At 40.7% G+C, this 27,942-nt stretch overlaps 1 protein-coding gene across 2 annotated transcripts in view; it reads right to left on the reverse strand.

The window, feature by feature from the left end:
- Positions 1–15,187, reverse strand: part of LRP6 (LDL receptor related protein 6) — a 123,383-nt gene extending 108,196 nt beyond the window's left edge. For both annotated transcript variants that reach the window (XM_042889885.1, XM_042889884.1), the window contains exons 1-2: positions 15,085–15,187; positions 19–412 (exon numbers count right to left, since the gene is read on the reverse strand). In XM_042889885.1, the coding sequence (XP_042745819.1) occupies positions 19–412; positions 15,085–15,139 (449 nt within the window). In that variant the 5' untranslated portion in view covers positions 15,140–15,187. The remainder of the gene's footprint in view (positions 1–18; positions 413–15,084) is intronic.
- Between the last annotated feature and the right edge of the window lie 12,755 nt (positions 15,188–27,942).

The raw sequence follows: 27,942 nt of genomic DNA on the forward strand, positions 1-27,942 counted from the left end.
ATTTTAACAAAGACTTACCCTCTTGCAGGATCTAAGGCAATTGCTCTGGGTTGATCCAATTCTTGCCAAAATAATACTTTTCTCAATGATCCATCTAAATTAGAAACTTCAATCCGATTTGTTTCAGAATCTGTCCAATATAATTTCTCTCCCAGCCAGTCACATGCCAGCCCATCAGGTGACAAAAGTCCAGAAACGACCACATTTTGTACACTCCCAGATTTATTGAATTCTGTTCGTTTAATGGCTTCTTCACTCACGTCACTCCAGTATATCAACCCCTTTATGAACACGAAGTCCACTGCCGCTGCATCTTCGAGGCCACCCACAATTACTGTGGCATTCTCCTTCCCATTGGCAGCATCCACCAGCCTCAGGTCACGGCGGTTTGCATACAGCAACAGTGGGGCAGCTTGAAGTGGGAGAAATAAGGGGTGGGGGGGACAGACAGACATGTTAACAACACTCCTGTTAAGAACAGCTTAAGGCCTGACGTACCATTGCAATGAAACTAGCAATTTAAGGGGGGGAGGAGGAGAGGGGGGAATGATGGGGGGAGACATTTTATAGTTTAACTGAAAAGCACAGATTCCAAGCCTTTCAAACAGTACTACAACTCAAGATGGTAACTTTGTAATGCACTGCTCGTTATTCTGGGCTCTGCATTATTAAAATTAGATTAAAGGAGAAGGCAGAGAACAAAGAAAATGGAGGTCTGAAGTGCCCAAATGACACTACTCTGTAAAGGAGTTACTTAAATAAGCATATGAAAGATGAAGCTATAGTAGCTTTATAAGCACTCAGTGCTTACCCATCAGAGCAAAGATTCAATATGTTTTGTCCAGAATTTGCTAATATACACGCCACAAACTTCAATAAAAATATAACACACGTCAAGCCATCAGAGACATTCCTGTGTTAATACCCTGAATTATTTTTCTTAGATATTTTACATATGATATACAAACACGCGATGAGTGTGCAGCATGAAAGGAATGACATTTTTGAGCATCAGTTCTAATATGAAGAGGTAGGTAGAAAAATACCTATAGAAACAGACTACAATAAGTACGTTAGAACTCAGCTCTACCACTCTTATTTGCTTCCTGCATCAGTTTGTGTGATCTGTATGTTTTTCATACAAATACCCAGCAACAACAATTAATGGAAAGTAGTAACTATGAAAAAGGTCTGTTTTTAAAATGTAACATACCCTTTTAATGTCCTTAATGTCAAACCCCTTTAACGTCCTTAACCACATGCTATAACTTTATGAAAATTCCACTCATTCCTACTTCAACAAATGGTGAAGTGAAATCTAGAGTTTTTACCACTATCAGTAAGCATATCTACCTTTCCCTACATTTACCTGGACGCTGTAGCAGCAGAGCCACACAGCAGTACCTAGACACAAACTACAGCTGGCATCTTCTATGCTTGTCTAGCTGTCACTACCCAAATTTAACAAAAATGCTCCAGATTTATTCATCAGTATAGACAGGCATTTCAAATTCCTAGCAGGATGCATGTCCTAACAGAAAGGCCTGCATTTATGTAGGCAGCGACGTGCACAAGCAAATGTTGAATGCTACACTGCCAGAGCAGATACAGTTCTTGTATGAGAAACTCACAATGACATTAGACATACTAATGTCTAACAGACTACACTTCAGAAAACTCAAAAGTTAGTTTCCAAGATCAGACTATTACCCTCATTACCACAAAACTGTTTGTCAAAGAAAGTGCTGTGCATACTGGGAGAAGCAGAGTCAACTTGAAAGTTCCTTAATCCACCTCCAACTCCAAAAATTACACAGATGCTGCTATATGTTTGGAAGCTATTTTCTTTCCTTCTTTTTTCCTCTTTTTTGAAAACTAAATTGTTCAAGCTATCTGCCTAAATTTAGAAACACTGAATTTAAATTGATTCATGTCAAATTTTAGAAGCTTCAGACAGAAAGCTACCTGAATAGCTTGAGGGAGGAGCTTTTTTGTTTTTAAGAATTCTAGATTTGTATTCCCTCCTCCAGAAAGCAAATTTTTATTGTGCAGGAAAATACTCAGTTTAAAGATTATATTTCAGTGGAGAAGGAATAGACATCTTTAAATGAAAGAGCAGAAACCTTGTAATAAGTGTGTTTATTACCTTACTTTGCTATCATCCTTCCCTTCTCTGCATAATTTCCCATCCCCTAAAGATTTAAGACAAATCACATTAGCTTCTTTTAAGTGCGGGTTGCTTACAAAGACTGCACTTTCAGGGAAAATACAAACAAACAAAAAACACTATTCAGTAAACTGAAAGTGATAAGAAACAGATATATGATATGACCACCTATTTTTTAAACGTTGCATACAATTGTAACTCGAAAAATCTAGTTAATAGCCAGCTCAGTGTCACCCAGCGCACCACAGTACCGTGCGCAGCCAACTGGCAGAGCTTGCTCTAATAAGACAGCATGCCCAGCATTTGAAAAAAGGTAAATCCACACACAAATGAGTACAGGCTCCATTATTATGTACAACACGGAGCAAGAGTCCCCACGCACACAGCATGCAATGAATTGGAACACCAGGCATGTCAAGTGTAATCACTGAGGCCTGAAGGCACTGCTGAGCCTAACACAGCTGCCTTGCATAGGTTATTCACTCCTTGCTGGTGCTCAGAGCTGGCTGAGGAGCAGCCAGAGAAAACGTCCTTTTCATGAATGATAGCAGTGATTTGAATGACAGCTCAGAAAAAGCTCAGCTACACATCAGCTGAGCAGCTTCATGCAGATTGATTCGAAGCCACAACTTGTAGCACATTCCACAGGGCTGGCAGATGAGGATATTAAGCTTTCCAATTTGTTGTGACATTCGAGAATGAAATATATATCACCAAAATAACAATAAACAGGTTTGTTCCCCCACCCTCTCCAACCCTTCCTGGAAAATATGAAGGTTCCAATATCCTATAAAATCTAATTTTTGAAGTTGGCAGCAAGTACCAAGTAACTTTTTACTTGACTCAAATAGCAATGCCAAAGCAAGAACTACGCCAGAAGATTCCATTCTGCTCCACATAACTCACTGTAAACAAAGTACAGGACCCAGAGATGCTTTCTTGAATAACAGTAAGGAACTATACTAATAACCCTAAGGGAAGAAATACAAGAGAAGCTCCTTTCAAAGCAAGGCAACTATTTTACAGTTTACGCTATGATGGGGCAGAGATACAATTCAAATTTACCTCTTTTTCTTTTAAAATAATTACTTTAATATGTTCCTATTTTCCTTTCTATATACATCATAAATAAGCATTTTAATTGCATCAAACTATAAGATGTTGGAAAGAAGTACTTACACTCACTTAAAGCAAAAGGAAAAACATCTTAGAAATCAGCAAGGGAAGTCATAGCAAAAGTTTTCATATTATCTGCCACCTGAGAGACCTATCTGTAGTTTATTCTTCTAATTAAAGTACCCAGAGTTTCAGAATAACTTTTGTTTGTGCCAGCCAGGAAGAACAAATGTTTGCTCAGAGCCCGCAAAAGGTTACATCTGAACCACAACAAAAATTGTTGCTTAAAAATACCACAGCCCATAGGATGTAAAGTGGTGAACCAATTAAAAAAAAATAAAAATTGAACAGACAAAAACACTTTAACTTTTTTTTCAATTGAGAAGTAATTATAGTCTGTCAGAATTTGTCATACTTTTAACACGTCCAGTTGCCTGTTCCATAAGCTCCTGCTTGCTCCTTTTCCATTTCCAATGATCCACAACACCTCTAAGAGTCACATGGTCAGTGTTACCTAGAACAGGTTCATTCTCTTGTACTCATGGTAATTCAGCCTGGTCATGGCAATTAACATCAACTCATTTTCCCCAAACCCTTTTTAATACATTTCCAAACCTTGGCAATGCTGTTCTTCCCTCTCACATAGCTACAGGCCCACTCCCAAGCTGATTTAATAAATCAGCAAAACGTTTGCCTTGGCTAGTGAGTTGAATCACCTCAAAAGAGGTTCAGCAAACTCAGACATGAACACGAGGCGAGCAGCAGGGTGCTGGGAGGGGAGCAGCTCCCCCCTCCTGCTGGCAGCTCTGTTCCAGATGAGACTGCAGCAACAGCCTTCTCCTCAGCTCCAGTTCCCATTGTAAGTCTTCAGCCCCCCTTCTGCATTGGCACTAGCACCCAGCCAGCATCACAGCAAGATAACGCAGGGAGCTAACTAGCAGAAAGGACAGACCACCTTAGTCCTTCCTCATCTGCCAAAAACTACTTTATAGCCAGCTGTCAGCTCGAATAAAATCAGATAAATGTAAATACTTGTACAACAGGGTGAGGCACGACATCATCTTTGACAAATAAGCAGAACCAGTTGTTTGTGAACCTCCAATTCAGGAACAGGACCTTCCAGACTAGAGGTGTCCACTGTAGTTTGTGGAACCTCCACCAGAATCCCAGTGCTGCCAGTCATGCTGGGGAAATGTTCACATATGGAAAGAAGTATCCAGGCAGAGAGGCACTGCTAATAATTGTTACACTGGAAGATGATGTCTTCAAATGGGAAAACAAAAATCCCTCTCTTACACATATTGGTGAAGAAGTCTGAGCATTTGAAGTTACTTAACACTGCCAAGTTTACTGACATAAGGACAGCAAATACAGTGACTGGAAAAAGGGAGACACAGAGGTGAGACACACCAAACAGCCATGCACTTTCCCAGATGAGGCAGAGGAAGCACAAGGAATTTGCCAGACACCTTGATGGAAAAACATGCATCCATAACCAGACCACACAGGAAAGAAAAGCAAGGAAATAAGTACAGACAACCAGCAAAGATCATTAGCTGCAATCTCCTCAAATCCGTTGTGTACAGAAAACTCCTTGTATGTACTACAATCCTCCCTTTTCCCAAGATGTCCCACAAATAGCCAACAAAAGAACATAAGACAAATTCTCTTGGAGGTGAGCATCTAGGGACAGTCTCCTTCACTTCCCAGGTTTCAAATTTCTTCATTACTGCTTACACTTGGCAATTCTGTCTATTTGGTTTCTTTGAATGTCCAAGTTCTGCTGCTCAGCCTGGAGAAAGAAGGAAAAGGTTTTGCAAGTTTTGCCTTCTGGGTCCTACTCCTCATGTGGGAGCAGAAGCAGTGTTGTAAAGAAACAAGTGATGATTTATATTCACAAACAAACAAGAAATCTCCAGGAAATGCAAAGGAATTTCAGCACTGCAAGCACCAGGATTTTTCACCAAATGTTCCATCACAATAGCTGCACCAATTTAACCCACACAACTGCTTTTATACATACTAAGAAACTGACTTAGCAGTAGCCCCTATTCCATCTTAGCAGTGAACGGAGTGCTCTCTTCTGTCTGAACCTCCTTACTCTCACAAACATACCTGCAAGACGCTGCAGGCAGCCAGACTCGAGGAAATTAACCTGAGGCAGCCCAAGCTTGTTGGAGGAGTCTAAAGCACATTTCACATCCTAAAGTCATCCAGTGACTGTTCAGATGACAACTCTGAAGGTCAGAGGAACAGGCAGGCTTGTCAGTGAATGGGAAGAGAGTATCAGTACCAAAGCAAAGACACCAAACAGCAGCAATGGCACTTGGATTCTGCACCAAGTCTCTACTGCAGTTTTGCAGGACTCCAGCCATACAGGAACAGTTTGGACCAACGCAATCCATGCAAGACTTGCTGGTACAAGGGACAGTAAGTAATCCTTTAACCTGCCTTATAATGGGGAGAAAACTTTCCTTTCCAAAGAATCAGAAGAATGTGGGAGGTAAGAGAATGAGGGGGGAAAAAAAAAAAACCATCAGAGGGAAGGACAGAAACACCAGGTTCAGGGATACAAAGCCAGCAGACTTTGCGTAGTATAGCAAAAGCACAGACAAGTGAAGTAATGAACTCTAGCATATCACAGAATCACAGAATGGCCAGGGTTGGAAGGGACCTCAAGGATCATGAATCTCCAACCCCCTGCCACATGCAGGGCCACCAACCTCCACATTCAATATTAGACCAGGCTGCCCAGGGCCCCATCCAATCTGGCCTTGAACATCTCCAGGGATGAGGCATCCACAACCTCTCTGGGCAGCCTGTTCCAGCACCTCACCACTCTCTCTGTAAAGAACTTCCCCCTGACATCCAACCTGAATCTTCCCTCCCTCAATTTAAAACTATTTCCCATTGTCCTGCTATATCAAATGTAAACAACTTTGGAATTGCAGGCATCACCCACAAAATACCTTGTTGGCGATAAACCCAGTAGCTGATGATTTGCAAATTATCAGAGTCTCAGTATTTAGTAGTACACTCTCATTGATTGCCCGTCTCAGGAAGAGTAAGGTGTCTTGGCTCATCTTCCCATAACAACCACTCTCCTACTCTGTACCACTGCAATCGTATGGGGATAAAAGACACCACTTTGAAAGGCAGTTAACACATTCATCACTTAATATGGTGAATTGGTCTTGCTGACAACAGCCTAGGTTGAACAGAGAGCTATGTTCCCAGGCCAGGCCTTTGTTTGCAGCCACATATAATTCTACGATCTTCTACTGATTTTAAAGAGGAAACCCAAAGTGGCAAGCAAATAAAGGTGGTATGACAGCAACACAACACACTTTCCTTGAACTACAGTAGACTTTAGAAAGGAGAAAGGTTGATAGAGATGTATGGCCATGTAGCACCACTGTCCATGTTAACGTTTGTAGAACCTCATCACTATGCTTTCCCATTTCCTCAAGCATCCTCATAACCTCCCCCTTTGCCACTCTTCCAGTTTCTTTAACAGCTGTCAGAACAACCCATGATGCTGCAGAAGTTTCCCTGGATTACTGGAAACACCTCAATACAAACAGTTAAATGGAAAAGTTAACCCACACATACACTGCTGCAAAGCATCTCCTGTTTGCAAGGTATGTTCCTGCATGTACATTTGCTCATGCAGAAAAAGTGAATCTTATTTTGCCACGCTCTAACAATTAGAGCCCTACATCTGAATAGGGATAATATTTTGCAGTTCAAACTTCAAGCCATATGATGACAAATAAGATGAACAGATAATACTGAAATAGAATACTGTTCTTCACAGCATCTTCTTCTGGCATCATCATTTCCTATGGAGCTTCTAAAAATAAGAAAATAATTAAGAAGCTTGTATCAAATCACTCCTGATGCTGTTGAAAGGCAGTGATCCATTTAAGACCCTCCACTGAATTAAAGCACATAGACACTATGCAGTGATGGTAACAGAGGCAGTTTATTTCCCAGCACCAAGGGAGGCTGAAGGCCATAAAATAAACATGGAACACCTACAAGGCTGACAAGAATACTCCAAAGCCTGCTGCTAACCTGGAATGATTTTTAATCCATGGCTGTCCAGCCTGGGCAGCACAGCTGTGTGGGGATATACATCTGGCTGAGAGCAGCCTGGGAGCCTCACCCAGACTTCCCTCAGCTCCCATAGAGACAAAAACCCACACACTGAGCAGCACCACCAGTCCTCCTTCAAACCAACATTTTCCATACTGACACAAAGTGGACAGTCATTGAGCTACCCTCAGACAACTCTGTTAATGAATTATCCCAGCTGGCATGCCCACCCTATATGGTGGCGTTCTTAATAATTCTTGAAACGTGGTTCATGAGGTTAAAAAAAAATTCAAACAAAATACTCCTTAATTTTTTGTTTTTTAAAATAACTGAAGTGCTATCGTGAAGCTGCAGTGAAGCACGACCTTAATATTTAGCAGAGAAGACCCAAGAGGAGGTCTGAATAACCAATCAAACAGGAAAGTTGTAAGCACTACTAAGTGCAGCACAAGAGTAAGCAGCATCTCTCAGCTGTGCCACAAATGTGCAACTGATAGGAGAGGGGAGGCAGCATCACTGCCCCACAGGCCTGTCACATTGCCATTGCTGCTTCTCTGAAAGTATCATCAAATAACAGGTCTGCTTTCTGGTGGTACTGCTGGCTGTGCTTCCCGGGTCAAGTTTGGTGAACAGCAGCTCTATCAGTGCATCTATCATAACAAGTACTGAGAATAAAACAGAAATGTAAAAATCTATCAGCCCTACCTGCAAAATGCTTTCGTTCATACAAGTCAACAGACACTTCTATTCACAGTTACAACTCCAGACGCAACATTATCAAGAATTTCGCAAAAATAGGAAGGATACACACTGAAACAGAAAATAGATTTAGAAGAAAATGGAAACAAAGCACTTGCATTACAAGCTTAAAGCTAAGAATTCCATCAGCCAAAAGGAATTCAAACTGAAAGTGCATTTTAAACACAATCTTAAGACCATATCAATTTTACTACAGACTGATAAATAGCCATTCCAGTTGAAATAGTTAACAACTATTTTGTAAAGAGTAAGGAAAGATGTAGGTATGCTTACAGGATTTTGAAAATTATTGCACTTTTCTTTTTGCCTTTTGAAACACAGTTGGACTTGCATGACTTTTATTTGATTTTTTACTCTCAAAAACACATTCCAGAATGCTTTATGTCAAATTTTCAACATGTCTTGCATTAGAAAATTAGAAAGGTGTCTGTAGACAAACAGAGCACTGTTTGAAAAACATGGATGGTCTGCTCTATTTTACATTGAACGTAACTTAATTCTGACTTAATTCTGGTAATCCAAAAGGAAAAAAAAAAAAAAAACACCAAAAAAACACCACCAACAAGAATCCATAAACACGCAAACACAAAGAACAATAACAACAAAAACCCTAGAATTATAAATATTAATGATTATTCCTTACCATAGGTAAAAGTGAGACTTTTACCTAAGTTTCTGAATTATTAGAACAGTAATTCATTTTCCAAACAAACATAAGAAGAATCACTACAAGGTTTACAAATTATTTTTTCCTACTCTTCCATTGTTCTTAATTTTAATATTTCTACTCTATTCATGTTTGTGTGGAACAGAGGATTCTTCGATTCCTGTAGCGTTAATATTTTAAGTAATAGTAATACTATGAGTACAAGCAAAAATTCTACTCCCTGTTTTGATGGAATAATAATCCAAGGAAAAATATCTGAAATTCTAAGTCACCTTCCACGTGTCCTTAACTTCCTCAATTCATGCAAACACACCTGTCACGTTCTAGAACTGCCTAACAATGGATAGAGGAGAATGCTTATTATTGAGCTATTTTGGAGGCATAAACATTTAAAAAAATAAAGAAAGGAAAAGAAAAAAAAATGTGCTTTTCCTACAGGAAAGGATCAAGTAAAAAAAAAAAAAAATAGCAGGAGGATAAAGGAGAAAACTATAGTATCAGAGAATGAAAAGAAGTGATTTTTGATCAAGCAAAATGGTTAGTTGATTAAGATTTTTCTGTGTCAGATACGATTACTACTCAAATCCGACATCAAGAGCTCACACATGGCCCTTATAAGCAGAATTAAAACTATAATCCCATTTCTGCCACATTTATTATATCACGAGGGAGTAGTTCTATTTAGGTAATGTGATCCTGTAACAAGATACCGAAAAAATCTGCATGAATGTTGCCATTTTCCATGTCTGTTTATATTTAAAACATTTTCTTATTGTTCTATTCATATAAATAATGAAGCTCTAAAAACATTCCATCTTCTTAAGCTGACACATTTTCTCCAGATTTTGTAACACTTTTCAAATGAAACAAAATATTACTTATCCATCGAACTTCTTAAGCTACACTTTGAGTAGCATGTTCTTAAAAGTATACTGTAAATCAAATGCAAAGAGCTATTGCAGTATTCACGCTGTGCTCACAGAATGGCCTGGGCTGGAAGGGACCTCAAGGATCATGAATCTCCAACCCCCTGCCACATGCAGGGCCACCAACCTCCACATTCAATATTAGACCAGGCTGCCCAGGGCCCCATCCAACCTGGCCTTGAACACCTCCAGGGACGGGGCATCCACAACTTCTCAGGGCAGCCTGTTCCAGCACCTCACCACTCTCTCTGTAAAGAACTTCCCCCTGACATCAGCATGTTTGACTCCATTTCAAAACAGGTAGGCGACTGTGTCAATTGCTTTGAAATAGAAAGGTCTGTAGCATGACAGTCATGAGGACACAAAGAAAACCCTATTTTTGTAGCCATAGTGCAGGGGGATATGACAAAAAAAAAAAAAAGGAGAAACAACAAGAAGTTCATTTTTGCTTGCAAGCACCATCACTGCAACCAGACCAAGCAGACTAAGTACTTCTGTCCACACAAAGTAAATATGGAGCCTAATCACACAGTGAACCTCTTTCCATAAGTACTCACAAACTGCAAGAATATCTACAGAGCTCAAAAAAGGCTCTCTACCAGTTGACTTGCCTGCCAAATACAAATAGGAAAAAGTTGTTTAATGTTTAGGGTCGATAGCCAGCATTTACATACAATCCATCAGAGACACAACGCAATGCTTTCTTCCCTAGCCTTGGACAATTACTGCAAAAGAAACATGCAGCTTCTTTGTTTACAGCATATAAATACTCAGAAGTGTTAAACTCTGAAACTGCACAAACCAGGTGTAAGGTGGTTGAGGTTATTAAAGGGGAATTAATTTCTTTCACCTAATAAAGAGAGGTGTAGCACATCCCCCGTATTTGCTCTACTCAGAAACATAGTCCCTGAAAATCCATCACTTCCACAAGCTGACAAGTCACACTATTTAGATTCAATGGCTCATCTCCCACTGAGCAATGCCAGCTACTCCATATGACTGCACGTGACCATTCCTGAAGTCTGTGAGGTGCCTGTATCCACTCTCCCCACATCTTTCTGAGCAGCTTACACCACTTGGTATAAGCCCATCTACGGAACATTCCTTACCAAGATAAACTGCATTTCACTGGCAACAGTTCCTTTCAAGGTACAAATGGCCCTCCACATGTCAGCACAGAAGTGGGTGGCAGCACAGAGTTTCACCAGCCACATACATGTTATGAACTAAGACTGTCCCAGGTGAGCTTGCAGATGAGGGAGGGCTCCCCAGCTGCAGGTCAGGCACACATCAGGTCTGACAGAGCAGCTGGTCCTCCCAGAAAGACTGCATCTCTGCTATTACTCAGCAACAGCACATACCCCTCCTTGTAGGACAAGGATTTGAAGAAGCCACCGGCAAAGCAACCCAAGCAGTTAGCATTTCATAGGAAATTTATGAGGTTAAATACGCTGAGGACAAAGAATACAGTGTCTGAATCTGAAGACTGGCAGCCAGAAGAGATGAACAGTGACTGATCAGAAGCTGAGAGCTGTTTCTCTGTTTTCTTCCCCTACCCCACTCCCTCAGAAGGAAAAATACTATCCGTGCTCAATTTTAATTAGAAAGTAAATCCCTTTATATATGCATTGTTGCTGATATTTTGAAGCTGGCATTTTCGACCCGTGACATCATCATAAAGGTAGTTACGTATGTCCAAAGGAATCAGATTTCTCCAGTTCCCAAAGGCAGTTTAAAATGTTCCTATGCTCCAGCTCTTGACCTATCATTCTCCAAAAATATCTACCCATTCTACAACTTCCAGACAAATTTCCCTATTTTCTAGAGCTCAAATGCAGATGTAATCCATTCACAAAGGAAAAAAGGAAACCTGATTAATGCTCCTCTAACCAGCGTTTCTGAGAAACATAATTAAGATTCGGACCCAAATATCTGTACAGAACTCCCACTGAAGGACACAAGGAGCCCATCATCTTTATACACCTATGACTAGATCCATATACCCACAACTTCCTCATATCTTCAGCACACCTTGCCATAAACACTTCTTTCTGTCCTAATTTTTCTATTTTTCTGTTTAAAAAAAAAAAAAAGGAGAATAAAGTTAAAGCAGTCTGATGAGAGCAAGCTATCAGAGAGATGCAATTGCAAAAACTATTAAAGCAATGCTGGATATTTTGTAACGCCTTAAATCACACTAATTTTAGAATGTACTATGGAGAGATGAAAGAGGAAAATGCATTGGAAATCACAGCAGACAAAGTTGCACTGATTTCTAAGGAATCACACAAATGGAAAACGTGACCAGAAAATGGTCAGTTCAAGCTTGGGTGGAGAAATGCCTCATGATGAATACAAAATACATATATTTATATATATATTTCCAAGTCTTATTGTCAAAATTTAAGAAATGTATTAGTCCAAGGATTGGAGACCTCATGCTTCATCTCCCGTCTGACTGCTTCAGAAGTAAAAAGCCTTGTTCCACTTTCTGACTTTTGGAGAAAAACACCTCCAGTCAGCTTAGCAAGTCCTGAACATTAAGCTCTTCTAAACTATGTGCAAATGAATCTACCTAAAAAGATACAAAAAAGAAAAGATGTTCTGCTTATCGAAAGGAAGTTACTCATAACAACAGATTCAAGCTCTCTTCTGAACACATAAAGGGGCTTTAAAATGCCCAAAACCAAAGAGACATCTTCAATTCTTCACTAACTGATTAGTTAATCAGCACAAAGGTCTGTAACATCCACTATAGTCTGCACAAACATCTTTGATAAGATCTCTATTCAAACAAGAGCTTCATGCACTTTCTGCACAATCAGGGTTTAAAAAAAAAAAAAAACAGCAATTGCATGATGACTAGAGATATTTCTGGGACAAGAGCAAGCCAAGAATACTTGGGAAGGTAAAACCTCTTTAACACCTTTTAATAAGTTGAAACCTGTCTCACACTTACCTGTAGTTCCCTGACAGATGCGATGCAACTGCTTTTGCCTCTTTGCAATTGCCAGTTACCTAAGAGCTTGACTGGTTTCACAGCTGCCGTGTAGAACACATAAAGCGACCAGAAGTCTTACTTACTCACTTGTCTGTATATATCCTAGGGGACCAGCTTCACGAAACACTGCTCATGTTCAGAGTCCCCCAGATCAAACCAAAGACCAAGAGAGGAGCACAAAGGCTGGGCTGGTGAGACTCTGGGCAGGTTCCAGGAAAGCAATCCCTTTCTTCCATCAATCAGAGTAAGGCACAAGAGAAAAACAAAAAAAAAAAAATACACCAAAACCAACAACGCACACAAACCTCCACAGCCAGCTGTCGTGACATCAGCTCATCTCTTACAGATCTGAATAGCTGTCTTTGAAAAGTCAGTATGGTCTGTTTATCACAGTTCTCAGATTACTGGACAGAAAGGTGCCTTGGGGTATGCTTCCAGTTCTGGATCATAACGGTCTGGTACTTCTCCAAGTCCTTACTAGTTTATATGGCACCACACTTCGAGAGTACCAGTTCTGTTTTTCCAGATTGGTAAGCCATTTTTCTTGCACACTTGCGTTGTGCTTTTGTTTGGGTTTTTTTGTTGTTGTTGCTCTTAAGTAAGAACAGAGAGGCAAGCTCTGTAAACAGAGGATGCTGCAATTCACAAAGGTATTATTTTCCAGGTTTCAATCTCCAATGCTGTTGACCTAGCAGCCTTCACAGCACCAAATTCACAAACCAAGTAGTGAACGTCATAACATCAGCTCTACTTTCATGTATAAACTTATTCATACTCATGCTGGCACTGCCTCTGCCTCATTAAAGAACAGCTGACACTTCATATGAACTCAGCACATCTTATTCAAGCCAATTCTGCCTGCATACATGTTGTTTATTAAGAAGGACACATCCATTAAAATTTTATTTTATTTCTTCAGTGTTCAGCTGTTCCTGCTGTTTATATCATCCTTAAGTAACAATTAAGGAAATTACTATCATGTCACAAATAGAAGACTATGAATTTAGGTGGAAGATCCAACAGCAGGAATGCATTAATACAGAAGAAGGAGAAATACTGCTTGGATACAAATGTCTTCGGCAATAGATAAAGATGACAGATGTGAAGAAATGACAGTCCAAATAATTTACAAACTGAACGTTTCTTCAAAGTTTATTATTAAACATCACTGGGTATGCTAAAAAGTACAGTAGCATGTGTCACTATTTTGAAATTAATCTGAAGAAGTGACTGTCACAACACTGATATCATGCAATGGTATGCACACCAATGGGGCTGCCATTTGAATTCAACTGCAACTGAGAACCAAACAAACGGTTTATTAAGAACAGGTATGGTCATTACATAATAAAACTAACTAATCAGGAAACAATTCCTCTCCATGCTTTGGATCCAACCTCGCTTTTGAAAATTGAAGTTTCACTGCTCCAATTGGAAGCAAACTGTTACACAGTCCATTTAAATAAGTATATTTGTAGCCTTACAAACAGGATACAATATGGCAAACAGATGCATAGAAGCAAAAAAAAAAAAAAAAAAAAAAAAAAAAAGAAGGGAAGGGAGTAAGGAAGAGTGGAAAATTTTTGTTTTGCAGAGTACCGAGCAACCGGCTACACAGCAGTTCCTTCAGCCTGAAACACCTTTATTGCTCTTTCATGTAAAGCAATAAACGTTGTGAACAGAGTAATTTTCTATATCAAAACGTGGTTGATGAACTATTAGTTATTAACCTCTTCCATCTTCTAGCACAGAAAAAGATGAGAAAACAGCAAGATGATGGATGCAAACATCACAGGTGATTTCTTCCCAAGAAGAGCAAACAGAGAGAAACTGAGGCAGGAGTTGAGTTCACAACACCCAAAGAAACCCGGTTTGCACGCAGAGACAGAAATCATCCAGAAGCAGGAATCGCAGCGCGGGGCAGCGGAACCCAGGTGTCCTGGGGGACCGGCAACAGCCCCTTGCCGAGCACCGGGGGCCGCCCGGCAGCGGGGAACCCACTTCTAGGGATACCCCCGGGGCAAAGGAGAAAAGGAAAAAAGAAGGGAAAACGAACAGCCTCGGCGCGGACACGGAGAGCGGCGGGGCGAGCTGAGACACTCGCGCCTGAGCCGCGCTGCCTCTGGCAGGGCCGCGGCTGCGGAGGGAGCTGGGGGCCGTTCGGTGCCTTTTTGCTCTCTTTTTATTAAAAAGCCAAACTTGAAGGCGGCAACAATGGGCCGGCCCCGCCGGCAAGCAGGCCGCTCCCCTCCCGCCCGGGCAAACATGGCCCCTCGCAACACGGCCGTCAACTTTTCCCCACCGCCGCCTCCTCCTTCTCCTCCTCCTCCTCCTCCCGCCCCCTGCTCACCTCGCATCAGGGAACAAAAACTGCAGGCGAGCAGGCTCCGCAGGACGGCCCCCATCTTCCCTCGCTCCGCGCTCTCACCGGCGGGGCGGCGGCGAGGAGCAGTCCCTCCGCTGCCACTTCATGCTGCCCGGCGGGCGGGGAGGCGAGGAGGAGGGCCGGGCAGCGGCGAAGGGCGGCCGCCGAGCCCCCCTAGCAGGCCGCTGGCCCCGGCGCGCCGCAGCGGCACCGAGCGCTCCCCTGCATGCCGGCCTCCGCGCCGCCGCCGCGGCCGCTCGCCATCCACTCTCCGCTCGCTCACTCGCTCGCCCGGCCTCCGCCTCCGCCGGGCGCGCACAGGCGCAGGGATACAGCCCTCCTCCTTCTCCTCCTTCTCCTCCTCCTCTCCCGGCCCGGCCTGGCCCCCGCCCCGCGCCGCGCCCGCCCGGCTCCGCGCTCCCGCCGCACCGCCCGCCTCCTCAGGCGGGGAGCGAGCGGGCGGGCAGAGGGCGGCGCGCACGCAAACGGCGGCGGGCGAGCGCTGGCGGCGCGGCGGGCAGCTCCGCCTCGGGCGGGGCGCGGGGCGAGGGCGGGTGCGCGCGGCTCAGGGACGCCCGTGGGCAGGACGAGGGGTCGGACGGGGGGAGCCGGCCGCCGCCGTCGCATTCCAGCGGGACTATTTGCTGCGTTGTTTCGCACGCACGCCTCCGCCGCCTTTTTGGGTGCGATACGGTTGTCGGAGCAACACCGGCCCGGGAGGGACGGGACTACTTTCAGTCACAGAGCGGCGGCCGCACAAAGACGGCCGCTCCCCTCCGCCCGCAGGTGCGGGCTGCCTGGCGGGGATCCTCTTCCGTCCCTCTGGGTCGCTGCCCGGCGGCGGTTCCCGAGTGAAGGGTGGGCTGTGGGGCCGCGGCCTTTTCTTGGAAATCGCTACGGAGCTGCCCCGTGGGCAAAGCTACTTCAGTATTTCTCCGAGGAACGCCACATCTCACGAGGCGTCCCTCCTTTCCTCCCGGAACAGCTGTTCCGTGGAATGAGGCTTCGAGGCAGAACGCCTTAAAGCAAAATTCGAGATCCTCGCGTTCAGAAGTCTGTGTTATTTTCAGGGTTATTAGAAACTTATGGAAACATTTAACTTTTAATTTCGTATCTGTTGAACATATACTTTCATAGCTTTTCTTGTGATTACAGTAGGAGATAACATCTGGGCCAGATTAAAGGCCCAGGCATCGCAGACTGGCTCTGACATCAGACTCCAGCAGTCATGTGATGATATCAGACTTTCAGATTCTACTGGGGAAAAACCGCAAGTCAAAACTTTCTAGAGAAAAGAAGTAAATGTCCAACTTTAAAAGTTGTTTAAGAAGGGGGGAGGGAAATCTTGAAAATGTAAACAACTCAACAGCAATAGCTGCCTGAGGGCAGGTCTGTGTTCAAGTATGTCTTTGACTCCACCAGGTGAAATAACCTCCTGTGTTGCTGCTGTGTCAGCCAGGAGGATAGCAAACTTGATGGTGCTGGAGGGGAAGGGCTTCCCATGAACAAATGTACCAGAGTGTGGATAAACCTCAGCATATCCTTGATGTCACAACTGGATTTTGTGGGAACAGACAGAAGCAGCATAGCATTCTATTTATTTTCACTGAGCAATTGGAATCAGAGAAAACAGTTACTCACAATGTTGCATGATCAATGATTAACCTCTTACGTAGTATTGCAAGTCCTTAATGAATTCTTCATATCTTAGCAACACAATGCACAGCTGAGAGAAAATTCAAGCCTGAACCCTCAAATTACACATTTCTCTATGTGCTGTTCCCTGTTGTATCTTGTATTCTTTTTTCTTTTGCTGGAAACACAATGGTGTCTTGGCTATCTTCCTTGGGAGCTGGATCCCCTGTCTGTTGGCTCTCACATCTTCCCCACCATCCCATCTGACTGGCTTTATTTTTAGCTTACAAACATTACATGCTGTCACCCATCATGAATTTGACCATTTTTCTATATTTCAAGACCTTTCCTTTCCTGATAGGATGTCCTCTAATCATTGAGTGATTAGTGGCTTTACTTATGTATCCCCTTTTCTCCATACGCTTCATAGAGACAGTCCCCTCTCTACTCAAGCCTAGGTAGCCTTTTTAAAAACAATTTTCCATTCATTGCTTGTGATTCAAGACCAAACCCATGTTGTATCTGTTTCTCAGCTTTACTTCTAATTCATACACACAGGGGGAACCCAGCTGTAGAAGTTTTTACAAAGTAAACTAGATTACCTCACACGTAAAAGATTCTGACAGCCAGGGCTCCTCTGAAATACTTACATTCCTTTATTTGATCTTAAAGTTAAGATGAAGGAAATATGAGTGCAGAGGGAATGTTCTTTCTATTGCAGTAGGAAGATCCTCTTGTTGGTTACAATTATTTTTATTAATCTTACGATTATTCATTTTTATCAGTAGTCATTATTATGAGTACTCATTTGCTCACTGAAATCCAGTCAGAGACTTTGACTGTCAAGAAATCTGTACAGTCTTATTCTTACCTCTGGACTCAGATGGTGATTCAATGATACAAGAACTTTCACAAGAATTTCATTATACTCAGGTTAGTTCCCTGGTTTGGTTCATAATACAGCTTCAAAAGCATTTTTGTCAGCACGGAGGACAGCCAGGAGTGGCAGCTGGAGCTTCTAAAACCAGTAGTAACTGTTCAAGTCTCTGTATCTTTGAACAGTGCCCTGGGTTGCAGTGAAGTCAGTGGGATCCTTTGTAGAATGGGGACTGAAGTCCCTAATGAACAAAAGCTGTTAGCAGAAGATAGCTGCACAGCAAATGGATTTGTGGCTGCCCACATCACAGAAACCACTATCATAATTAGCTCCCTTGCTGAATGTCTCAACAAGAGTTAATGGGCATGGCATGGTGAAATCGTGGTCCCTCTGAAGTCAATGGCAAAACTCTCACCAACTTCAAAAGGGTCAAGTTTTATACTGAAACTCTAGCTCAAGTCCTCTCTTGCATCCATAAGGAAAGACTGAAGTAAAATAGCAAGGAGATGGGATGTGAAGTGGTGATGACTTCATCAGTGATGTCTGTTACAACAATTTCACAGGTAAAATAAGACACCCTGACTCCACATATCACCACCTTCTTTTCAAAACAAGATCAGATCTAAGAAATATGACAGGTACACCTTACAAGATTTATCCTGTTCCAAGAGCAGAATGGAACACCAGTGTTCCTTCTTTAAAGAATAGAACACTAGATCATCTATCCCTTCTTAAAAATCAGTAATAAGCAGACATATTTTTCCTTCATTTTTACTATTAAAAGTAAAGCCATATCAACTGCATCTTTTCAACAAGACTTAGGCAGCTTTCCTTGGACTGATAGCCATTTCTCTATTCCAGAAATTTTCTCCAGGGAGATCTATTCCAGATCTCACTTATCTTCACTTACTGTCTGTAGGATTCCCCACAGTCTGTCAAACCATCTCAATAGTCAATAGCCAGCATTCCCATTATTTTCCCACCCATAAATCAAGTCCCCATCCTTCCCCCCCCCCCCTTTTTTATTCTAAATTATGTATGAAGTTGCCTCTTCTCCTTGCTCTTTAGTGCCTTATTTTGTTTCTCCATTAAGTGTAATACCCTTTTTTTTTTTTTTTTTTTTTTTTTTTTTTTTTTTTAGCATCTCCGCCTTCAGAAGGTGCTGCCTGGTGTCCAGGATGAGAACTGCATTTCTTTGTAGCTGAAGAAATCCTTACAACAAAAACTTCACAGAGAAGGTCCTTGAGTTCAGGAGAGCATAGGGGTAAGCTAGTCCAACAGGATTCCAGCGATAACCTGAAGGGGAAATATAAAATAGATGACCCTGTAGGCTTGGGCTTTTTCTTTATACCTTTCGAGGAGTGTTTGGACTCCTGCTGATGGTGTATCCAGGATCAGGCTGTTTATCTACTGCTTCTTTTCTCCTCTTCCATCTCCCAGGGAGTTGAAAACAACACTGCCTCAGGATATGCTTCTTCAGCTGTAGTACCTTCAGCGTGAATTGTGTAGGATTCTGATTTTAACTTGGCACTGCCCACCAGGCCACAGGGCAAGTCCAATACTTTCCTTATGAAAGCCAGGTAGCCATGGCTATATTTCAAAGCTAAATTATAAAAGTCATTTTAGAAAGTTAGAGTTCCAAAATTTGTAAAAAAAAAAAAACTGTAATGCTAGGTTGATGCAGCTAAAACATCCTTTCAAAAGAGACTGCATTTCAGGCTGACAGATACCAAAACGCTGTTTTATTTTAGTTTGCAAAGATTTTCAAAAACAGACAGCACCTGAGCTCTATTAACAACAACATGCATGCATTTTAAACAACAACAGTTTAAGAATACTCAGAATTTTCAGAACACTTTCATGGAGCTCAGCATTTTGCCATACGCATGCATAGGATTTGCTGGTTACACTTTGCACTGTAGCCTTTTAAAAATTAGTTGCTGGTAAAGGATTGTACATTTGTTAACACTGTTTTAGCCATAGGGATAAATTACTAGAATGCATGCCTTATTATGGTCAAAAAAGGTAAGTTACAGTAATTAGCAAAAAAAAAAAGGTAAGTTACAGTAATTAGCAATCGTTCATACAACGTTTCAATCTTCGTATAATATACACATTGTGACACATCATCTGTGCACAGGAAAGAGCCCATTTTGCAATTTGAAGTAGCTTCCTCTGAGCTGAAGTGCACTAACAAGGATGCACATGAGAAAGCCGCAGTTCACGATGTCAAAAGAGAATCACCCCTTCTCCAGTTCAAAGTCTGGGGAGATGTGTGATGTTTACTCGCATCCATATTTTTATGGATTTACATTTATTTAGTCTGAAATTACCCAAGACACTTAGCACCTCGAGAAAATGACTTTGCATCCTTCACTGTGATACCACTTAGGGGGTGTTGTTTTTCTTATCTGTTAAAAAGTTCTCAAACTATTCCAGAAAAGCACAATCGGTTACTTGTGCACTACCTTAGAGCGCAGAAGAGTGCCCTCTGTTGGCTAACCTTTTAGGTTTAATATCTACGATGTTAATGTCGACCTCCATTTATGAGGTTCAAAAAGCAAAATCACAAAAATGCAAGACACTGAAGCAGTTCATTATATAAAGAAAAAAAAATCTTGATTTATTTATACATAGTAGTTAAAAATAGAGATTGAAGGTATATTCTTAATTTTTTCATTAAATTAATATTAGCCAGTTTTTCTAAGAGCAAATTAATACATTTGATTGTTCAGAACTGTTATCTGTATGTACTCTCTGATCTAAGTTTTGTTTTACTGTGATAAATTTGCTTTAAGGCTTGGAAAAGTAGCATGTAGAACATGTACGAGTCCCTAAGTCCTCAGTTTATTTCAGAGCAATAAAAATGCTTGTGAGTGCCCTGGGGCATGACACCACTCTTCAATGAGTAAAACCTGCTTTTTTTTTTTTCTTTTTTTCAGATCTTAAACTCAAATATTAGCAATGCTGATAATAGTTCTTATTAGTCCTTGCTCTCTTTTCAAAGCATGAAATCCAAGGATAACTGTCAGCAGCTGATTCTGTCTACCCATTTTAAACGTGCCTTTTTAAGATAGCTAGAGAATTTCTAGTTTCTTAGATTCAAACTGATCCGTAAATTAGAAATATAGGATCTGGGGACAATGGCTAAGTGAAAACCAAATTCCAAATTCTCTCATTTAGCCCACTATCAACTGGCAGCAGTACTAAGTACTATACAGTTAAGCATTTATGTCTCCACAAGATATTTGAAATACAGGCCCAGAACAGCAGAAAGCCCTGCACGCACTGGCATCGACTAAATGTGTCACATTGATTTCATTGTCTTTTAGAACAGGAATGAGCGTGGGTCCTCAAAACTGCTCTGGTTGTGTACATAAAGATTTTTGTGTCTTAAGGCGTGTAGCTCCATCTTCACACGATGTCGGGATAGAAGAGGCAGTTATATGTGACTAAGGTCTCATTTGCTGCTTTTTCATAGTTCTTCAAATAACTTCCTTACACCATGGACTTGAATAAAGATTATTCATAAACTGACAACTAAATGTAGATAAGTAATAAAAGAAAGCACAGAGAAAGACACGTGCCTCAAATATACTTGTTTAAGCAGTTGCACCTGCTATAAAAATATTATTAAAGAATCACCATACTCAGTTATGAATTAAGTTGATTCTGTTTTCTCTTCTCATAAAGAAAAGTGAAAATATCCAACCAATTCATTTTCCTTTTCTTTTCTCTTATCTCTCCAACAAACCCCACAGTGACAGTAGTTGGTCATGTGGATCTTTGAATTAAAGACAGCAAATTGTGTTTGCATAGGCCTGACACATAAAGTTCCTTCCAATGCCTTTTTCGGTGTCAGAGCTTTGCTGTGAATGCAACTTCTACTAATTTTTCCTTACTGCAATTGTGAAAAAATCTAATACCTTTGGAATGATATTAAAAAGGCTTACACAGAATAAAATCCCCATTTAATCTTGGCATATTAAGAAACCTTTTCTTTGAACATTATATGGAAATGCTATTTTTCCTCAAAACACTTTTTTTTTTTTTTTTTTTTTTAAATATGAGAAGCTCGAGGAGTTGTAAGAACCAACAGTTTAGAGCATTATCTACATTTGTGGTTTAGAAATGGTGGCAGAGGAAATGTTAGTGAGAATATACATGTGCTTCTTGTGGAATTCTGTGGCAATAAATTGTGAACCCAATATATCAAAAGGTGTGCTGGTCACTGTGTTAGAAAACAAATAAACAAACAAAAAAAATCCAGAAAAATAGTGGGAACCAAAGACCTAAATTGCTTAAGAATAGGAGAAAAAAATGTTTGCAGTGCATTGTGTATACCAGTTATTTAGATATTGCTTCCACTTCATCTAGCACCATCTTACTACTCACATACTATTATGAAAGCCAGGTTTGGGTAAACTACACTAATTCTGTTTGGTTTACAGTACAGAGTGATCACCAGCAGAAGAGATACAGCTATTCATCTCATTTGTTGCCCCAGTAGCTCTCCTAGTTTATGCACACAAAATTTTGAATACTCAGTTGTGTACCGAACAGGTTTTTTTAAGTGTTCTTTTCAACAGAAACATGCTATGATTTATACTTACATTTAGACAAAATATTTGAGATATCGGCTCACAACATAGCTGGAACGCTTGTAATGACTTTTTAAGACAAATGAAGGGCAAAATCTGCTTCATCTGAGATGCCACTGTTTATTTCAGTAGGTGCAGAAGAAGTGCTTTGTGAGCAAAAAGCATTCACCACTGCAGTACTGGCAGATCACTTATTTTATTACATAGATAACATTTCAAAATTAAGCTTATGAGATCAAAATTGAAGTTTAAAATACTGTTCAGTTTTCAATAGGAAGATCTGGAAACAACAGGAAAAGAAAAGTCAGCAAATACCTGAGCAAAACCTCCGCTTTTGGACAACATTAGATAGCAAATTAGATAGCAAAGAAACAGCTGTGCACGAAAAGAAGGTAGAAGTTGGATACTGAGTCGTCACTACTGATGGTAAAAGAGTAAAATAAATATGAATTGAGCTGAGTCAGAGATTCAAGCAAGATTTATTAAAATTTAAGTCAAAATCCAAATGAGGGATATGCAAATTCATTTCTGTGGAGACCTATTTTGTTTTACCAAGCCCATTAAGACCAAGGCAATTCCTGATTAGGATTTCAGCAATATTCAACTAGGTGGAAACTAGCAAAAGGTAAAAGAAATCAGCAACTGTTATAAAGCCATGAACTTTACCCCAGAAAACATACCTTATCTTTTCAATCAACTTTTCAAGCCCATATTTCTTCCACAGTCTTAGATGTAATATAGATGTCAGCACACACGAGAACAAGCACAAGAACTGGTGTCTCACTTGGGGACAATAGCCACCTGCCAGCTGATGCATGGTAATCTGCTGTTGTGCATGGTCATAGACCACAGCTGCCACATCTACCCATTTTAGTTCAGTCTCATTTGTTCCTTATAATAACCTATGTTTCAAATGCCTGATATCCCGGAGACTCAGGAGACATTCTAAACGTGAGTAAGGAAGCTGTACTTGAACTGCTTGTAGCATGCACACTGTTATCAATAACATGAAGAGTGATAAAAAAAACGTAATGCAGAAAGGGCTCCTGGAAATCACTCCAGTTACCAAATAATAGGGTAGCCATTGGAGAAGTATTACTGTTGTCCCTAGTGCTACCTGATTTGGGCTGCCCCAAAAACACTGTGACACTTGACCTGCCCCCAAACTTACCCTTGAAATGAAGTTTCCAACAGATATCTGGAAAAGTTTACATTCTCTCCCAGGCAAAACACATGCATAAACTTCAGTGTTCAAACCTGTCACTTTTCAAAACACACCACCCATTACAGAGTTCACTTGAGGCATACCCTTGTTTTATGTAGGAAAGCCACATGTGTATCTTGTTAAGTTTAGTAGCAATCAGGATAGTGTGAGCTGTTCTCACTTGTTTAAAGCTATACCTCCCAAATAAATTATTTTTGGCTTTTCTAAAACAGTGTTCTGGTTCTGTAAAGACATCAGTAGCGTGTGCCAGAACTGGATTCTTTCTGGAAACTGTGCCTGAGATATCAGATGATGGAGAAACATTTGAACTCCTTATTTCATGCACTGGAACAAAACAAGGAAAACATTGTCATAGTTGAATAATCAGAAGCAGCTGGGAAAATTGTCTTCAGATTCTATCATAAATTTTACCTCTGGGCTGAAAAGTCATGTCACCCTACAAGGCAATTGTTTTGAAAAGATATAAGCCACTAAGTGTGAGGACTTGACCGACAGCCATAAACCATGTGCAGGAGGACCTCACGCTGGTATAAATGGGAACTGCATGTGCAAAGTGTGGCCACTGAAGGACAAAGATCATCTCATTCATAACTTACTGGACTACGTGGGAAAAATTCAGAACTGTCACTAGAATTTGGATTTAGGGATAGGAAAAAAAAAAAAAAGCTCATTCATAGAACCAAACAGAAGAACTGAAAAAACTAAATAAACAGCAGGCAAGCTCATTGGAAGTCTGTGTTGTGTTTCTCTACCATCTTCCATATAAGAATTTATAAGAATGAATGTTTGAACTTCATGCAAATTTTTGATTTGTTGTTGAGAAGAGCTGTAAAAGTCACAGTTTCGAACCCTAACCACTGCTAATAACATAATTCTCTCAGTTTAAGTAGGGCACACAGAGCAAATGTGGCGATGCTCCCTGTGACTTTTGAATGTTCAGCTGGAAACTCTATGAAACTCAGCTGCTTCTCTGATGTGGCAGGTACCAAACTGCTCCTGCAAAATGCAATCCTCATAAACAGGCTACTTCTTTATGAAGTTTAAGCTGCCTCTGGTAGCTTTTGTGCAAAAAAAAAAAAAAAAAAAACAACAAAAAACAGTAAAATCATGACTGAGTCCAAACTCAGGCCTGTTACAAAAACTATCACTCCATTAATTATGATCTCAAACTTATTCTCTGCTTACAGTGAGAGAGGATTTGCTCCTTCTACCTCCTACTAAAGGATCAGGGGTGAAAGAGACCTGGAGAGCCTGACAGCCAGTGAACACCAAAGCAAAGAACTTATTGAGCACTTCAACCCTCTCCATGTCTGTTGTTACCATTTTTACCTTCTCATTTCTCAGGGGGGGTACAATCTCCTTGGCCTTTCTCTTCTGGCCAATGTCCCTTATTAGTATTTTTCACACCCTTATCAAGTTCAGCTCTATCTATGCTTTGGTTTTCCTGGTCCCATCTCTGCACATCCAGATACCTGTATTCTTCTCAAGCCACTCACTTCCATGCATAGACTTTTCCTTCTTATCCCTCAGTTTGACCAGCAGGTCCTTGCTCAGCCAGGTTTCCTGCCTCCTCTGCTTGATTTCTTATGCTGTGGGATAGAAAACTCTTTTGCTCTCAGAAAGACGTACTTAAAGAAATGCCAGCTCTGTTCCTTCCTTTATCCCTAAGGACAGCTTCCCAGGGGATCTGATCTTAAGAGCAGAAGTTCTATGCTTTTCTCTTTTATCACAGAATCTCTGAATCACTGAGATTGGCAAGATGTCTGGATCCATTTGGTTCCACCCCTGCACAAGCAGTGTCATCCAGAAGAAGGTGCTCAGGCCTATGTCCAGGCAGCTTCTGAAGATCTCCAAGGATGAGATTCCACTATCTGTGCCAGTGTTCTGTCACCTGAAAGACTAGGAAAAAAGGAAAAATAAAGGAAAAATAAAAAAGCAGATTTAAATGTTGAGATTCAGAGTGTGTAGATTTCCTGAAGATGAACAACAATTTTCATATATCCAAATACGTCAGGGGACCTATCCATAAAGGGAATGTCATGTACACTCTTCAAAGAACTTGTAAGACTTACAAAAGATGAAGAGGTATAACTGCCTTGTAACTATCTATGATCAGAGATGTAAGGAATTATATTACCTGTATGAGAATGAGTAATGCATAGGAAATGCTCAGCAGTCTAGGCCAATTTTCACTGCGTGCCAAAGCACGAAGTATAGCTCCTCTATAAGAGGTTCTAGGTGGAAACTGTTGACAGCAGTAATAGCACTTTAAACTCAGTATTTTTGTCATCATGAAGGGTGGACTGATGGGTGCAAGCCAATATCTAATGATGTCATCAGATTCAAACGCACTTTATGTGGTTGGCTAGCTACTACTGGGTTGTGAGTTGCTAATTTACTAAAAAAAAAATAAAAAAAAAATCTAAGCATAAACATCTCCTCCTACAGTAATTACAATGAACTGAAGCATTCTTTTGAAGAGAACAGGCCATAATGGGTTTCCAGACCCTTATGGAGGACATGCCGTAAAGGGTTTGCAGGCACTTATTGTAGCAACAATGTGCTTTTCTCACACATCTCAAATAAGTCTTCAATTGTTTGTTATTCATTTATGATTGTTAGCAGGGGTAGTAAAATTTGCACTAGCCATTTGCCTGAATGTATAATTCCACAGAAGAGTTTTCTTCATGACAGTCTGCATTTACACACTTTTTGTTTGCTCAGTACTGTGAAGGAACTACGTGAAACAAGTAGCTATGGAATTTATTACACTCTCCAGGAGATTAAAGTCAATCAGCTTTTGGCCTTGTGCCCTCACATATATGGTTGTATTTGGAAAGAGAGATTTCAATGCTGTCATCAGATAACACTGGCTGATGATCAAACCATATGATTTCAGTTTTATTTTCATGTCTTAAGACACTACTATTTATTTCCGGGTGGAAAGATATTTATTTCTTTTTTGCCTACTAGCAGGAAGAGCATATCTGTTTAGTTCCTGAACAACGTGCAAAAGTTTGTTGCTGTTTGATCACTTTACATCAGGGAGCATGGTGCACATTTAAGACCATATAAGAGCTGTCAGTGTACAGGACTTTTAGATAAGCATTGCCAAAAAGCATAACATACTAGGTGCAATTTTTTTTTTTTTTTTTGCAATTATTCTATCCTTTCTCTTTCATATTGCAACACTATTATCAGATGACTAAGTATGTTCATAAGATGTGCTTAATTAGGCATCACTGCTGAAAGAATGATTATAGGAAATCTCTTTCTCCTGTTCTTTTCACTGACCATGCCTATATGTGACTAAAAAATACAATTCAATTTAATATTATTAAAATGTATATGATTATATGCTTAATATTTTGTTGTCTTCTATGGTGCCTCATTATTGCTATACAATATACTAAGAAGCTTAAGTAAGAAGCTTAAGAAGTGTATGTGTATAATCTTCCACTAAAGCCTTCCAATAAACAAAACATTTTTGTCATAGAATGTATTTTGTAGTGAAATAGCCACAGAAAGTTAAAAACCAAGCAAAATAAAACATTTTTAAATTGACTTCCTTGCATTTGTCGATTTAGTAAACCGTTGTTGCCCTCTAGTGTTCAAACATAGCCCACGTTCCCCTACAGAATGTTCCCCGCAGGTCACCTAGTAATCCCATTTGCTCCAAGAATGCAAATGAATGAGAAAATATATATCCCTATGTGCAATGCTAAGGGAAGCTGTTGATGCTCTATTCCTGGAAGTGTTCAAGGTCTGGCTGGATGGGGCTTTGACCAACCCGGTGTAGCACAAAATATCCCCGCCTATGGCAGAGAGGTTGGAATCAGGTGATCTCTAAGGGTCCTTCCAACTCAAACGATTCTGATTCTATACTTACTTTTGATGTATGCATTAACATTTAAAGTTACTAAAAGACCACTCAGCTCAGCTTTCTTACCGAGTTAGTCATGATACACATGCAACTCACTGGTTTACTTCTGCCACTCATAGTGTATGATATTGTGTTGGCTGTTTTGGTTAGAAGGCAACGTTACCAGTGATGTTAACCAAATACATGCCCCATGCTCTGAATGACCCTACAGTCTGTCTGCCCTCCTTCCCTCGAATCTGTGTCCACTGCACTGTACTGCCTGAATTACTATCAACAATCTCTACCTCCAACAAAATTTTTATTATGCTAGAAATGCACAGCGATGATTCAGGAGCTCTTTTCAATACCTCTCCTGTAGTAAGTTGCTACGATGGCATAGACAATGTAGAAGGCTTCTCACTAAGCTGTAAATCTTTAGATAAAACTATAATCTCAGATTCAGACCTGCATTTTACATGTACCAGACCCAGTACTTGCAATTTCCTTAACTTGCTTCCCAGAAATATTTTCCATCTTTATCAAATTCCTTGACCACAAAACTTTGAAACTAGCTGATTAAAAAAAAAAATAAAAATAAAAAAAAAGCAAAGGATAAATGAAGTGCAGTCAACAGACCAGCTAA

This window comes from Lagopus leucura, unplaced genomic scaffold (assembly GCF_019238085.1).
Source record: "Lagopus leucura isolate 7727_CA_CO unplaced genomic scaffold, USGS_WTPT01 Super-Scaffold_100159, whole genome shotgun sequence".
Classification (NCBI taxonomy): Eukaryota; Metazoa; Chordata; class Aves; order Galliformes; family Phasianidae; genus Lagopus; species Lagopus leucura.